Here is a 17288-nt window from a genome sequence, read left to right on the forward strand (position 1 = left end):
TCTTTTTAATATAGCACTAAATGACACCTCAGGGCATGTCACTTGGTTCTTCTCTTTGGCATGTTACAGTAATTGCTACAACACATTGTGAACTCAAATTGTCCATTGTTTAAATGCCATATGACTTCAATTTTGAAGACTTCCCCATCCTGACAAAAATAAAAAAAAATCTAGAAACTGAATTTCAAATGACAATCAAACTGGAAAATTACAACATACAGTTTCTCCCAAAGATCATTCTACTTTATTTTCATGTGAGGCAGATAGATGATTTCAGATTAAGTCCATATGAATCAGAAAGGTAAATCTGTACAAGACAGGCTTGTATCATCAAGACAGTACCTCAAAATTAAGATTATAGTTCATTATAAAATATTACACACACACTACCCATGAACTTGTGTCGATGTATTTGAAATCAGCATCTTAATTTTTCTGTTCATTTGTACCATTGACTCATCAAACCAACACTACTAATCCCAACCAGCTGCAGTACTGCAAACTTTAGAATACGAAAGATTCTTACCCTAAGTAGCATGCAGAAAGAAAAGGAAAAAAACAACCAAAACTCCAGAAAACAAAAAAAAAGTTTAATAACTTTGTTGTTATTATTCTTTCCCAAGGGCAGAATTTTCAACATGCTACTTCAACAGTCAGTGGTAAGAGTCCTACTCTCTGACCTTATTTTAATACAGCAGAATTGAGCATATACATTGTGTATCCACTTATGTAAGCACCATATATGCTATACAAAGCGTATACATGGACCTAAGTATAACTCATAGGCATACTCTTTTAAGATTTCCAGTCTAAAAAAATCACATATAGTTGCCTGATTAATTCAATCTTCTGCCACTGGCAGTGAAATTTGGTAGCTTGGTGGCTATTATGGAAAGTTTCACTAAAAGATGGAGCTGAGATGGTGCAGTAGCTTTAAAGAGCAAAACTAAATTCTTGTGGTTTTAAATCAAAATGTATCATATATAGCACACCCATTTTCTGTAAGAATTTAGTGTATGTTGTACACACCGTGTTTTAAACAATCATTTTTCAATAACATAGTTATACATTTAGCCTTCTTTTTCTATTGTGAAAAAGAGAATGACATAAAAATATGGGGGATCTAACATTATTATTACATATACGAACGTATACACTAAAATCTCTGCAAACTGACTTACTGATATATATGGATTTGCAGACAGAAGGGAAGGTACAGGCACTTGGTTATATACAAAGTATATATTTATTACTCTGTGTATAATTTAGTACACCTACACCCACATGTGTATATTTTTGAAAAACTATGCTATTTTTAAAAGATCGACAGATTAGTGTGAAATTTAAACTTGCTTGCTTGAAATTTGACAAAGGGATATTCCTTTAGGGGAAGATTGTCTCGGGTAACTCAGTGATATTTGATGAGATATGGTAAGGACATGTGAGCTTAGAGGTGTGTATGTCCTTCCTGGCAGTATTCTACCATTTCTGCATATTTTGGGCATAATTTAGAAGAAGTCAGGAGTCTGATAAATAACATTTGAGAGGAGCCCACATTCTATTATAATACAGATTGCTCTGTATTTTGAAGGCAAGGACATGGAAAAGGTAAGAATTTCTGCCTTACTACTTGGATTTATTACCAAGTGCACTCTGAAACTTTCTGGTAAATTGCTTAAAATGGGTAGAATTAATTACTTTATGTATTTTTAATTTTATTTCTAAAAAAAAGCATAAAAAAAAATTTTTGTTTCTCACAGTTTCAATCACTAGTACTGAAAAGTTTCACAAACTATTCTGACTAGTGAATCAATACCAACTTCTCCAAGGAGCAAGAAGTAAAGCAGCTGGAAATGATCCTCAGGGAGGTAAAGAAGACACAAGACCTTGCTGCTTCCCGGAAAGCTGTAAATATGATGGTATGTGTTCCTTCTGCAAATACAATGTTTATGGCTTCATTTCATACTTTGAGGAAACCCTGATTTGATAGTGAACCTAACAAACTAACTACATTTATGCTGAATCTCTGGCTTCTGAGATAAAATTCTTCATCCCTCAGATCCGTTAATGGCATTCTCAAATGACATTGTCATTCTATTAGTTATAAAGTCATGCTGATTAACAGACTGAAAAGTTTTATTTTGGGAGTTTTCTGCTCATCTTTAGATAACAACTATTTTAAACAAATTAAAATTGTAATCGAATTTTGCATTTTGTCAGAAAAGATCTTCATAAATCAATTTCTCCTAGCAAGTAAAAATGTTTGAAAATTCAATGGCCATTCTCATAACATCACAAATGACCAGGTTGTTAAATAACATTTGCACTTTTTTCCAGTAGACTCAATGCAATTACAAATTCTGCAAATACTGAAGCAACCATATCTATTTATACTCTTTCCTATCCCATCTTTGTTTCTGTTTTTAGTTGTTGCTGTGGGAACAATAAGCTGGAGAAGTGTATATGTGCATGAAAAGAGCATGTATTACACAATTCTCAGCTATCCACTATGGTCCCTGAGGGTCATTCATGTGAAGGGAATGGACATCTCTCTATCACTCCTAAGCAAGTGCCAGTCTGAGTGAGATTAAATGTAAATGGACCTTAATTGTCCATGAGTGCATATTAAAATCAAATCCTTGCCTTTGACAAAAACGACGGTAGTTTTTTCTGTAAGCCACTCAGCTAAAATGCTGGCATGTGGCTGCTTTTGTTTTGACGGGATGATTTTTTTTCTTCACTTTCCTCATGTCCTGTGTGTCCTACTATAAAGAAATACCCATAATTACTAGGAGGAAGTTCAAAGTCATGCTGCCAATATTTACAATAGATATAACTTGCCATGGGGCAGAAATCTGAGAGTCCTACAGCTGACTGAAATCCCCACAATAGAATGTACATAGAATTTAATTCATGTCTAAATGTTCTGTTGCCTTTCTGAGAGATAAATTTTTACCCTGTGTCAGTTAAACTACTGACAGAAATTATATTATCCTCTGTCTTTACTTATATTAAAGCCATCAAACCCAGATTATTATTCTTACCCTGTCATTTTATGTATGTAACATGTACATATGAGTCAAGGTTTTTTAAAGAGAAAGTGACATAATGTTGTATGCATATTTGGGAATTTTATATGACCAGTTCTTATATGAACAGCCCCTTGTTATCTTCCTTTTTTAATTCTTATTAAGAAAAAAATGTAAAGATAGAAATTTGCCTTTTTTTCTTTTTTTATCTTTTTTATCCTTGGACGGTGATAAAAGAAGTGGGAATTTTGAATCCCAATTTGAAAAGTGATTAAGAAAAAAAATCATTAAAAGTTCTCTGATCTGAAAAGAAGATATGTTTTCTAAGAAGTCTGCAGACTTCAAAGGAGAAATGATCCTAATGCGTACCATATTCTAAATTGAGACAACTTCAAACTGGGGATCATATATAAGAAAAAAAATGATAGACAAATCTGCTACTTTGGTTTTACTTCATTAAAATTTGCTCATGTGAAATACCCTGATCTATTCGTTATCTGCTGTTATTAGTGGGTATATCTATATAGCTGTCCATTTCACTCTAGCTAGAGGAAACACTGGAAGCCTTTCTAGCACTCAAAGAATACTGCCAGTTTGGCACTAGTGACTCTTGGTACTTGTCAGTATGGAGATGCCTCAGCACTCGCTGTGGAAAGGCATCTTCCAGGATGAAAGGGTGCTGGAGACACCAAGATGGTTAGGCAGCCAAGTCATTCTGCTGGGCCCCCTGGCAGAGGAAAGCCTATGCAAGAGGATGCTTAGAGAGCAAGATGAAGGCAGAGGTCAGGTGCCTCTGCTGAAGTGCAGGACAGCTTGGACACAGGAATGTTAGTCAGGGCAGAGGTCAGTCCTAGCACACTTTCGCTTCCATGTGTTAGGAGCTCAGCAAGACCCCTGGGGGGACAGCGGCTGACACAGGCAGGGGGAATGGACAATGCCAGAAGTTCCATGCCTGATGGCTCTCACACCAGAGTTTCCCACTGGAAAGCAAGGAGCTAAGAGCAGCATTGCTTGGAGCACACTGCTCCCACAGCAGTTGTGCCACATCCAACACTCAGGCAGGTCTGTGACCATTATCTCTCCACCTCTGCCAGCCACCATAGCGAACACTGCCAGTAACACAAGTGATCATTAAAACACAAACCAGCTAAGGACTGACTGTTGGTATATGCTGCAATTGTTAACTCTTCCTGAAATTCAGGCCCTAATATTTTTACTGCTTCTGCTAGCACTGCTAGGTGTAGTACAGCTAGCAAGCTCAATCCTATGTCACTACCATACCTTCAGTTCCCTGAATACTGACAGTCCCATTTCCCCATACTTACATAGTATCATTTCCTAAACTGCACCATAAGGAACTATATTCTCAGAAAAGGGAAACTAAAAGTATGTTTACATATTAACATATTACCAACTACGCATTCAAAATATAAGTGGTACCATCCATTTTTGAATTGCCATATTTAGACCAATAGGAGAGTGTTTGTCCTGCCATACAAAGTGTGACAGGGGATGATTACCTTTTCTGAGTATAATACTGAACTATTTCCAAAACAGACATCTCTGCTGCTGAGACAGATTTCTTTGGACCCCAGTTGGTGCTGTTATTTGAAGTACTTATTACTTTAGCCCTTCTCTAATCTGAGATTGCACACAATTCAACATCACTGGTGGAAGTCATCTAGCTATAGAAAACTGTAACACAAATGTCTATACCTGCACCCTTCAGAGCCAGTGATAAGAAACAGGTATTTCAGGACATGATTCATCTAGTTAATTTTAGACACCTACTTCAGGATGCGACAAATCTTACCCAGGAAGGCAATATATCTGTCTTCGAACTCTAAACGGACTCTGAGATTAATTTAAATATAAACATCAACATATGGCCAGATTAATTCCACCCCTTCTGGCTTCTGACTTAGGTCTTTTCATTTAAGTCAGTGGCAAAACATTCATTATAGAAGTTCAGGATATGGACTTAAATGATATATATTACAAAACCAAGAAGCATTCATCATTCATTTGAACAAGAGACTTAAATCTGTCCACTACAACAAAACATTTTGCTCAAAACAATGTTGCTCTTTTAATTTAGCTGGTTCTTTTTGATTTTTCTACTTTCATCTTTTTTTCCCCAACCTGATGTTTTAGCTGTGGGTGTTTCCAGGTATTGGTGTTAGCTGCTCAGCACTTTTTTTGAAACCCAAGCCCCTTACTTAGGAAGGAGTCTAAATATAGATTAAAATTGTTCTGGCCTCAAGAACATACGGTTCAAGCATTTTGAAGAATTTCAGCATAAAGCACAAATTATTCTCTAGGCTTGAGAACAGAGATATAGCAAAAGAAATCGTTATTCATATAATATTCTTGAAAAAGTCAAATGTAGTATTACTTTATGTTTTAGCGTTATCTTACATTCTTCTACTTTTGAAATAACGATCCATTAAACTTCTGCTTAACAGATAAATAAATACGTGATTACTGTAAAACTCTTGTCTCATTCTCTCAGGAAACCATGACAACATCCTTAGTAATTGCAACATGACTTTTCAGATTCTGTTTGCCCTTGAAAAGGAGAGGGCAGTGCAATAATAATATCCTATAGAACTTCTCTGGGAAAAGTCAGATTTTCTAAAGCTGCTGTCTTGGTGAAAAAGTTTCCATGAGATGGCCCTAGCAGCAAACAAAGACTCAAAAGTCTCTGGGTCACATATGAGTTGGAATGCTAAGCCTGGTGCTTGCTTTAAAATGCAGAACTGCCACTTTATGTTTAAAGGGACAATTTGACGATCATAGATAGTTTCTCTTTCCTAAATTATTTCCACTAATAGATCAGACTGAAAAGAATAAAAAATCAACTTCAAGCCATTAATTATCAGGTGAAGCCATTAATTATCAGGTGATGTTTTTACTTGTGAACTGATTTCAACTTATTTTCAATAATAAAGGTGATTTTATCTTTTTTTTTTTTTAACCCAACATGTTTGAGGGTATGGTTCTTCACAAGCTTTCCATAGCAACTAATCTTTCAAGAACCTGAAATTCATTCTCTGGTGTGAAATCTCATAGCTCATAAGGTAGTTTCTTTATTATTACCATTAGCTCTATTAGTATTTTTTTTTTTACATCATACATTTTAAAGAAATATTGCCTTTTTGTAAGCTGATGGAGAACACTTCTAAAAAGATGCATAGGGGATAAGAAAAAAATATTGGAATATGTTAAATTATTTAATTTTGTTTCCTCTTCCCCAAAACTTTGTCATGTACAAGGATTATACAAAAACCTCTCAGATTCAGAACTTGAAATCTGCTAAGCTTCTTTCTAAAAGAATAAAAGGTTAAGGTAAGAGCTAGCTTCATTTATTTGTCATGTGTTAGGTGTTACTTTTGTTTTTTCTTGTTATTCTCAGTGTGTGAAGGGTTGTGGGGTCATAAAAATAATCATGTGGCCCACATTTTACGTATGCACTCATTCAAAATACATCTGTTTGCCTGAACAAAAAAGCCTTCCCAGTGCTCTTTTCTAGCATACTGCAGGGAGAACAAAGCAAAACAAAACAAAACAAAGCTAAATAAACCCACAAAACTCCAATAATGTTAGCTTCAACTTTTTAAGGATTTAACAAACATTTTTCAATTGAAGTTCCCCATATTCACATCTCTTAACTTATTTACAGGAGTGTCTGACTAAATGAATCCAGTTTGCAAAGATAAACTTATCTTCATTGTTGTTTAAGACAAAGACATCTTGGGGGGGGGGGGGGGGGGGGGAGGGGAACTGCACTTCTGTTTCTGTCAATGTAGGTGCAATCTTTGCCAGAGTCATCTGCAAGGGTCCACTCTGCCTTTCTGCTGGACATTTCCTTGGCAGTAAAGTTGTAACAGACAATGTGAACTTTCCCCATTTATTCCCATGCAAAGTCGGCCAGCTTGTTTTTAACACTTTTCATTAGCAGTTTAAGATAGGTTAGCTGATTGTGAACTGAGGCAGACGGCAAATGCAAACAAGTTGTTCTACTGGCCCTAGTATTTGCAATATAATAACCTCCAGTTGCAGTCTGAATGGATAACTGAGTTTGCAACTTTCCTAACTACTCCAAATAGGCTTGCCTATGTTTGCCTACACCATGATGGAAGCTATATGCAATTTAGTGGGTCAGGTTACATAGACTTTTTTGGTTTATGACCTGACCTGCATCATGACCATCTTTGTTTGGCAATTATCACACAATGTAAGTATCACCTTGCTTCTATAGACACAAAATGCACAATGTGAGATGTATGTAACAGTCTACATTTCCATTGTTTTAACTAAGAATATCACAAAGTCCATCTTCTTGACGTATTTGTTAGCTTCTCTTTCAGTTTGCATAGTAGTGCACGTGGCAATTTTAGGCCAGAAGGAAGCTGAAGGCATGGTATTGCACACGATAGCCCCTGGGATGTGTTAAAAACAGCCAGCTAAGCACACATCTAGATCATGAGTTGGAGTCATCCACAAGACTGCTTTCACTGACTGCCAGTTTTTAACAGATTTCCCTTTTAATAACATGTAAATGAAGCACTTTTCTCAAAGCCAAAATGGTGCTCCATGAAAGCAAAAGAACTTGCCCCATCAATAAAAATGCAGTCATTATCACACCAACAGTTAATATTTTCAGTTATCTGACTTGCAGCCCTAGCGTAAATGAGGTCTAGCATGTCTAGTAGAGAGATCCTCTTCTCCTATCTGTACAGCACTATACCTAAAGATTGAGTCCTCACAAACCAGCCAGGGCCATTTATGGGCATTTTTTGGATCATTTCCTACCTCTTCAATAACTGAAAGGGATCTTTCTATTCTCAAGTGCAGCTTTGCACCCACTGCTTTTTCAAGGACATATTTTATGCAGCTGACACTGAATGCTTCAGTTACCATTCTGTGTAAAATCTTCTAGTGACTAGATATGGAACAGGTGGGCATATGCACACCAAGCAAGTATAACCCATGGAAGATTTAGGAAGTTTGAGGACCGACTACCCTGTTAAGTTCTATCAACAAAACATGCACTTACAGGTGGGGAAGGACTGGTTTGATTTTTAAATACTGGAAGCCTTGAGGTATAGCAATAGAAAGTTATCATCTGTGTTAGCTGACTCCTGAATTAAATTGGATTTCAGGGGGAATGGTGAAATAAAAAAAAAAATAATCAATCTTTACTCCATTTGTCTTCAACTTGCAAAGTTCTTGTAAATATCTTCATCATTGTGTAATGTTATAAATGTAATAGTTGCTTTTTGCTGTCTTTTATAATATTGCTAATTCTCATTTAGCACTTAAATAGATTCAGTTTGAAATAACAGTTGTGCTTCCTTAACCTTACAACTACATATAAACAAAGATGTAACTCAACAGGCTAGGGGTCTTTTTCTGTCTTTACCCTGGAAACTAGATATGACCGAGGTCCATAAAATTATGCATGTCTTAGATAAAATGATCAGGAAACTACTTTCTCACAATATAGGCACCAGTCTACCTAAAGTGAATTTATCAATGGCAGGTTCAAAGTTCAGAAAAGTTAATTTTCACATCTAAGCTATAGAACAATTGTCACAGGATGCTGTGGATCCCAAATGCTTACATGAGTTCAAAAAGAGATTGCACCAATTCATGAAAGGAAATCCCTCAAAGGCTATTAAACACAAAAATATGGTCTGTAGCTCAGGAACCTGAGCCACAGATTTCTGGAAGCTAAAAGGGAATATGCTGGTGTTTTGCTGCCATATGTTCGCCCTGCTCTTACTCTCTTCCCTAGGTATCTGTTAATAGCCATAACTAGAGATAGGATATATTGTAGGATAGCCCTTGATATAAACCCATGTTGGCAAGTCTGTATTTACAAGTACATATAGAAGTCTAATACAATACAAACAAAATGAAGATATTAATCTTTTACAAATTTATCCTAGTACAGATCTGGAAAACAAGCATGTGACAGCTGCAAGGTCATACACTGCTTGGTTACAGATCAAATTTGATATTGATAAGAGCTTATGAATATATTTATGTAATCAATTAACTGAGAGCATTATGCTTTATGAAATTAAAGTCATGGTAATACTGTAATACAGAGCTTCCTTTAATCTGAAATGCTTGGCTTTCTTTATACCTAACCATAGTATATGACATGAGCACAGTCTGAGAAACAGAGCTCCCTTAGGAGACTTAATTTTCACAACTCCACTGGTTCATATTTCCAGCAGCATATATCTCCTTCACTGTGTCAACCACACTGGCAGCCAAAAGAAATTTACTACAAGTTGATCTATACAGTTCAGAGATCAGGATTTTCATAAATTTTTCTTGGCTGCCAACAGAGTGCACACAGCAGAATCTATGCACTAACTAGAGTCCATGTACATTACACTAGGTACTGTATTTGCATCAGGTCCAAGAAGCTTTTACTTGGCACTATACAGACAGCATTGTACAAAGTGATGGATTTTTTTTTTTTTCTTTTTATTGCCTGCAAAACTTGAATATTTTTCTGCATGCTGGAGAGTTAACAAAAGTATTACTAAATTATTTAAGTTTGGTTTTGTTTTCCTGAAAACACACCTTCATGTATATGCAAGGTACAAATATTCCAAAAGAATATGAGCACTCTGCAGTAATATTCTCCTTACATTTAAATGTAACTGAACACTAAAAACCTGTAATGGAGTTTCATTTCCTACTATTCATTCTATGGTTTTGACAGAACTGATTTCTGCAGAATTTCAGTATGGTACAGTAGTTGCCTTGGTATATTTGCTACAGAGGTTAAAAAAAAAAAATCATGCATTTTACTTTGACTTCTATTTTTCTTGCAGATATGAATACAAACAGAAGAGTATCAAACTACCATTACTGATTACTGTGTTTATCCTAAACTTAGCTGAATATTTTGCCAAACATTTTCTGCCACTGAAAGACACAGTTCTATGGTAAATTTTTAGCCAGTAATTGGTACATTAAGCATCATGTCAAATGTGCTTGAAATCTAAGTTCCCAAGAAATCCTTGTTTTCCCCAAGAGCTATGTTTAAATCTTGTTCTGTTTTAAAAAGCTGCACTTGTGTAAGTAGGTCAATCTTAAATTAATCTAGGTAAAAGTAGTGCACTCTCCATCCAAACTGGTTTAACATTCCCTTAAACAGGCTTAGATGCATTCTGTAATTTCCCAATAAAAAATGACTGCTTTAGAGGTTTAAACTAACTTAAGGGCATGTAGCCAGAGAAATGTAAAATCAATTTTGATAAACCAGTGCAATTTTTAAACTAGAGGCAAGAGTTTATGCCTTAAGTTAGAGATGTTTACCTTTTGACAGATAGCAAAAATGTTTTCATACACTCTCAGGTGGAGAAATGAAACATATTAATTAAGAAGCCATAAAATATATGATTTTAAGTATTAGAATCAGAATATGGTATATATATCTTCATCCATTAAGGCCCCTTCTCTGAATGTCTTCCTTTTTGCTCTCTCTACCATATTTTTTAGAATTCACTTGAGAACTTTCCTGTATTTAATGGGAATTACGTTTATAATAAATACATCATGCAATAAGTCCAGGGAAAAGAGATGGGTTGAAAATATGTATAGGAATAGTGAGGAATAACAGATACATCTCAGTCATTACTACAACCTGATAGGAATTTAACATGCAGGCAGCAGCGACTACTAATCACAGAATTCATCACAGTCCTTTCTTTCCTTCCACTGTCAGCCAAAATGAAACTTCTGAGCACAGTCACTAGTTAAAGAACATGGCTTTGAATGGTTGATCTTGCCAGGGAATATCAGAACATTACACAAACTTGATCTATTAAATGGTCCTTGGTGTTTGCCCACAGAACTAGTCAAAGATACATGGGTTTCTAAAGATGAGACACCTTCCTTTGTAGTCCCTGTTCAGAAAACTGGTTTCAGACTCTTCATCTGTCCCTTTCTTGTGTTATTTCAGAAATTAAAGAGTCTGAGATTCATTTGGTTTTTGAAACTGTCCATTTTTAAATTACTGGGAAAACTGCAAAGTAAACTGAGAACAGTTCTTGTTGTCTCCAAGGCTTTATAAGGGATTCCTAGAAAAAAATGCAACCCAAACAATAAAATACCAACAACCAAAAAACACCCCAACCTTTCCCCTTCAAAATACAGCAGCTCATGATCCTATATATGTTTTATCACTTCAGATGAAGCCCCCACTGTGTAGACTGCATATAGCAGGTCTTCAAGGAAATGTTGCCTCCTCTCTTTCTGAAGGTTCTTCTACAGGATCACAGCCAACCTTCAGCCACAGGAATGACACAATGAAATAAAATCTTAGTAAGCACCATTCACAATATATATTTTAACTTCTAATTTGCATTTTCTGTGCTGCACACAGGAAAACTGGGCTACTAAATGTTTTTATTTCAGTTCTGGTACAAGAAGACAAAGCACAGGATAGGATTTTCCTACTAGCTATTAGAAAATTTACTACAGAGACAGTTGCTATCCTTGCCACTCCCTGGCAGTGACTTTGAATTTCATCACAGTGATTTGAAATATTGCAACTGAAAAAAAATACTTTGAAAAAGATTTTTGTTGAGGATTTTTACAATACAATATCTCCAAAAAACCGCCACCCTTAGCAAGAAGCCACTGTCCTTTTCTGGATTTCGATATATTACTCATTGTCCGTAAATTTTTCATTCAAAAAATGAGGTGATATGTATCACCTAAATGGATTGGGAGTCATGGGAACAGTGAAATATCTCCCTAGCCTCAAGGCTGTTTATATAAAGGTTTCTTCTTTTTCGTTTCTTTTTTGTCTCTCTACTTTTTTTTCTACCATTTCAAAAGAAAATAAGCATTTTAAGTTTTTCTTAATAAGTGCTAATTTCCAGATAGCTACTTTTGTAACTTTTCATCTCCTGTTAATCATCTTCTCTTTTGACATCAGTAAATGTACCTATTGTGAAATGTTTTCCTGTGATATTCCCTATCCTTTCTGATTTGCTATTCCTGAACATTGTTATACTTGTTTTTCTAACTGCATCCTTGTTTACCATAGTTGCCAAGTGTTACCAGGGTATTTCATAAGACACATGAAGAAAACACCTTATCCCAATAATTTACAAACCTAAGGCTTGCATTGCACACTCAAGCCTGCATAGAAGACCATAAAGGAAATGGGGTGAAAAGGCCTACACCCACAGAACAAATTGAAAAGTAGATGTCCTAAAAGAACAAGTAGAACATGAAAGCTGACTAGAGGAAGGCTACAGTCCAATGCATACAAACACTTTGTCCAAAATACTGGAACACTGCCATTTCTCTACCTTGCAAAAATAATAATAACTGAAAAAAAACCTAGCACCTTTTATCCTCCTTCCCTAGCAAAAGAAATGCTGTTCTTTTTCCATTGCTCCCCTGTGATGGCAAGGTTATTGTACTTCTTTCTGCCTTATTTCTGGCATTACCTGCAGCACTATAGAAGGAAACTCTACAGCTTAACTCTACAGCACAGCTGGAGTTATGGTACCAGCTGTACTGTGCTTACAGGGTATTAAGAAAGCACATAAATACATCATTTTAGAGAGCCTACAAGTGTTAAATTGCATGACAGGAGTTTTTTTTTCTTGAGTGACAGGCCCATTAGTCTTTACTCCTACAAAAAGCTTATTCATTCTTCAGAATGAAGGAGGAGTCAAAGCACAGCTATCTTCCTCAGATTGGCAAGATCGGTCTGCAACCCATAAAAACATACAACTGAAGTGAGAACAAAGGAAAGCAGCACTGCACTGTGGAGATGATGTATTTCTAACAGAGCCATCCTTTCAGTCTAGAACATTATTAAAACCAGGCAAAACACAAGAAAGTCAAGAAAACATGGTAAGATAAACAAAAAAGCCTGAAGTATGAAGACACAGCAATTAAGTCATCAGGATAAATTTCCTTGGGAATTAACTATAGTTAGAATACTGAACTTGCATATGATTTCTATTTGTAACAAAAAATATTCTAAAAAGGACAGCAGTTAACGAAAGCATTTCAAGAAGTTGCCTGTCTTTTCTGAGGCAGACAGTATGCAAATTGTTTTCATTAGAAGAACAGGACAAGGTGGAGAATGAGGCTACTGCTTTCCAAGAGGATCTTATATTTGCATTTTTGCTGCTAAATAACCAAGTTGGTCTGTGTTTTCAAATCACTCTGGATAATAGAACAGGAACAGAGAAAATCAGCACTCTAGGGAAAAACTTGATTAAAGAACACAAATAAAAATAAATCACCAAATATTTTCCCACTTCTATTGGATTTTTGAATAACACTATGTGAAAATGACTACTGAAGAAAAGAACTTAAAAAAAAAATGACACTCACCTGGAAAAATTGCTCATAGCTAGATCATAAATGCTTCAACCTTCTGCTTTTCAGTGCTCTGAGATTAAGCTCAAGATAATAGGGAGCCTAACAGAGGTGTAAGTTTTTTCTCCCTGCCAATTCCAAATGGCATGTTTGTCTTCTTTTTCCACCCAGAATTTTTTTCCAGTCTCAAAAAAAAAAATAAAATAAATCTGGATGTTCCTTCAGGATTCTTAGACATGAGCTAATGCAGTCCGATCATCATCAGAACTTGGACTACCTGATAACTGGAGGTCACTAATCAGACAAATAGACACTGCATATGGAGATCAACTGCACGTACATTGCTATTTCTACAGTCACAATGACATATGTTTTTTCTCTGGGCAATAGCTATGACCGAAGATCCATGGTTCATACCATCTTGACAATGAAACTCAGAGCTTGGAGTTGCCAACATTCTTCAGAGAAGTTATGTTGGTAAGATAATTATTTTAATTTTCATGTATTTTGCACAAATTTTCTAGTTGTAAAATATCCTGGGTTTTCTACCTTGACTATGGAATTCTAACAGGAAAAAGTGTCCCTTAAAAAAGTATGCATGAGCACACCAAACAACATAAGTTATTAAATCTGCAGAGTAAAATTCCATTTTTATCTATTAAATCTTCATGGCATAGATAGCAAAGCTTTTTATTATAAGACTTCACAGTTTTCCAATACATAAGAGTGTATTTTTAGTGATATCATCATTTTACTTTCACTTGATCTTTTTACCTTCAAAATATCTTAAGATTCATTAATATACAAAATAACTTTTGAAAACTGTTCTACAAAACTGAACCACAAAAAAAAACATAAAAAGACATGAGTGCCTTTCAGCACTCTGAAAATTACTTAAGTTAAAGGAGAAAGCGAGAAGTTTCCCCATTTTCATAAAGACTAAGAGTATCCATATGTGGAACTGCTCCAAAAGAGTTATCACATTTTACATTGACACCTTGACTTCAACATACAGATGCCTGTAGATTTTCCCAAGTGCTTGAAGTAATAGCTCCAAAACCACAGAGCATTATGTACAGTGTTGATCTCCCACTGAAGCCAACAAAACCCCCTTCATTTAGACTCACAATACTATGACTATGTACTTGAACTGCACAAATGGAAGATTCCCATTGTTTCTTTGAGCTAAACTTGTGAAGAGGGCAAATAATGAGCAGTGCAATGACACAGATTTTGCTCCAGTAAGAATCTAGGGCTTGGTCCACAAGAAATAAGCTTCTTATTCTGCTACTAAAAGCTTTCACAATATAGTATGCTGCTCTTGCTTCATTGACTCTGGCTCAGCAGAAGTGTGGCACCAGAAGAACAATCACATTACCATATTTATACTCCTGAAATACTAATTTAAACCTTTATTGCAAACTCTAGGCTACAAATAATGCTACATAAAAAGCTCTGAATTTTACTTGGAAGATCTCGAAATGAGAAGGAATTAGATAAAGTCTTTCACTGTTCCCAGATTCAGTGTAACATTGAAATACAGCAGTTCTGCACTTCTTGTAGACCTTATCATCTTCTGTATGCCAAAAATATCCTCTTTGTGCATCTGTGAATCCTCTTTTGAATCACTGTTTGCTGAAGAGACACTCAAACTCTAGGTAACTGGCTTAGAGAGATCTACTAGGACAACTGGGGCTGCTTGGACCAAAACCTGTCAAAGCATCAAACAGACAACATGTCTACACAAAACCTCTTTTCTGATACTGTTCTGCAAAGATGTGAAGGCTAGTTTTAAATTAGGTTCCCTAAATAATGGCAGTATTTCATCCTATCAAGTTGGAGCTCAGCAAGGGACAGATTACAGTTCTGTGAAGAGTAACTGTTAATAGTATCTTTAATTTTCATTTGGTAAATTTTAGGTATGTCAACTGCACTATGTAGTCACATATTTGACTACAGGGAATGTGCAATTTAAGTAAATTGGAATTATCGTTGGAATTAACAATTCCAAAATAATTTAAGAAATTAATGGGAAACACTAACTCTGTTCTTAGAATGGCATCTTTAAGAGTTGACTTAAAATGCTGCTACTGCACCACCATAAAGAAAACCTAAAGTCTAGAGTTTGTTTTTTTTTACTTTGGTATCCATTGTATTGGTGAGTAGTCTTACTTGTTCTTAATCTCTCATATCACTGCTAAAGAACATTCCACATTTTTCCTAAACCTAAATATATGGCAAATAATTCCAAAATGAAAGTAGTTTATGCAAACATTCATCCGTACAATGTTTGAATGAACACAAAAGTTCCTAACAAGAATTCAATGTTTTTCAAGATAAACATGTTTTCATACCACAACTTGCATTTGGACATAAACTTTTCTCTCAGAGGTTCTAATAGAACAATCAACTGAACACATTTCTAAAGTCACGTAAAATTAGAAAACAAAAGTATGTGCCTTTAGGGACAGGGAAGCATGGAAATAGTAGTTAGCTGAAAGTTCATGCCATTTATTTATTTTGTTTATACCAAAATCTTTTCTTACCATCATGATTAGGATTTCCCAAAGTCCATGGCTCATCTGAGTCAAAATGAGTGTCTCCCCCAATTCCTGGCCCAGGGAAATATGCATGAGCCAAAAATCCTCCCTCCCCATCAAAGGGAGAACTGTCTCCATGAAAACCTGATGCAAAAATGATTGTAATATCCACATCCCTCTTTCCATTTTCTAATTCAATATAAGGAACTTCTTCAAATGTTAGAGGAGTTACATTCTGCCACACATCGAAGGCACGGCGAATGGCTTTACGAGTTTCAGCATCACCTACTTTTGGAGTGACGTTCTTTATGCTGAAAGAAACAAACAAAAAACACATTAAATTTGACAGAGTGGTAAGTGACACTGCTTACATCCATTTTCCCCTAATTATTAAAAGTACTGTGCTTTTAATAAAAAAATACTATTCTATCATTGTATCCTCTGAGAATAGTATTTTTAATGAAGTCAGTGCAAAATTATTGTGTCGATCTGTGTAGCCCTTTATGCTAGAACTTCTTAAGTGTTAGGTTACTCTCAGCAGCACAAAAATCTTATTTTTAGAAGATTAAAAATATTTTAAAATGAAAAATTCTTAACAGTGGGATAACCAGATTAATCAACCACTGACTGTTTACGTCCTGGAGAACAATTAGAATCTATCACAGCTAAAGAACAGCATGTCATTTCTGATCAAAAGAAAAATGTTTCCAGTAAAATGAAATTTTAACTTCTCAATGAGTCCATTAACAATAGCAGAGCTCCATACTGTGACCACCAGCCGGTATTCACAAAGCCTTAAAAACAGTTCTTGTTGCTTTTGTGACTGATGAGAATTCCTTATCAGAAACAAAGCCTTTTTATTTCAATACAGGCTAAGATGTCCTTTTATGATCTGATTACTTCCATGAATCTTGCCTAAAACTGTAGAATTAATCAGAGAAATAATTTTATAGAACACAACTATCTACTAATTCAGAAACATATATTTAAACAGAAATTTCAGTCTCCACTAACTCTTCAAATGACACACATAAGAGAAAGGCAAAGAAACATCAAATTACAGTTTAATTCAGAATCACAATTACTAACAAATTATAGCGGAATCATCATTAAAAAAACCTTATTTTTTTAATTATTGAATTAAAGAAAAGAATAAATTTTAGACCTATCCAATTTCTTCTGTCATTTTTACTCAATTAGCATGACCAGAAAAATCTGTTAGGGTTGTGTCTGTTCTCAAACTGCTGCAGTCAGATGGTCTTTGTTCATTTGACATGTGCTTGACAGAATGTCCAGCACAAATTTCAGAAATGACATTGTTCTAGAGTATATGTAAGATTTA

At 35.4% G+C, this 17288-nt stretch overlaps 1 protein-coding gene across 2 annotated transcripts in view; it reads right to left on the reverse strand.

The window, feature by feature from the left end:
• MMP16 (matrix metallopeptidase 16) overlaps positions 1 to 17288 on the reverse strand; it is a 201723-nt gene that overhangs the window by 63639 nt on the left and 120796 nt on the right. For both annotated transcript variants that reach the window (XM_057426090.1, XM_057426091.1), the window contains one exon: positions 15953 to 16257. In XM_057426090.1, the coding sequence (XP_057282073.1) occupies positions 15953 to 16257 (305 nt within the window). The remainder of the gene's footprint in view (positions 1 to 15952; positions 16258 to 17288) is intronic.

The sequence above is a fragment of the Pezoporus wallicus genome, unplaced genomic scaffold, assembly GCF_028554395.1.
Source record: "Pezoporus wallicus isolate ANWC-B61680 ecotype Strahan unplaced genomic scaffold, APGP_CSIRO_Pwel_v1 contig_4131, whole genome shotgun sequence".
Taxonomy (NCBI): Eukaryota; Metazoa; Chordata; class Aves; order Psittaciformes; family Psittacidae; genus Pezoporus; species Pezoporus wallicus.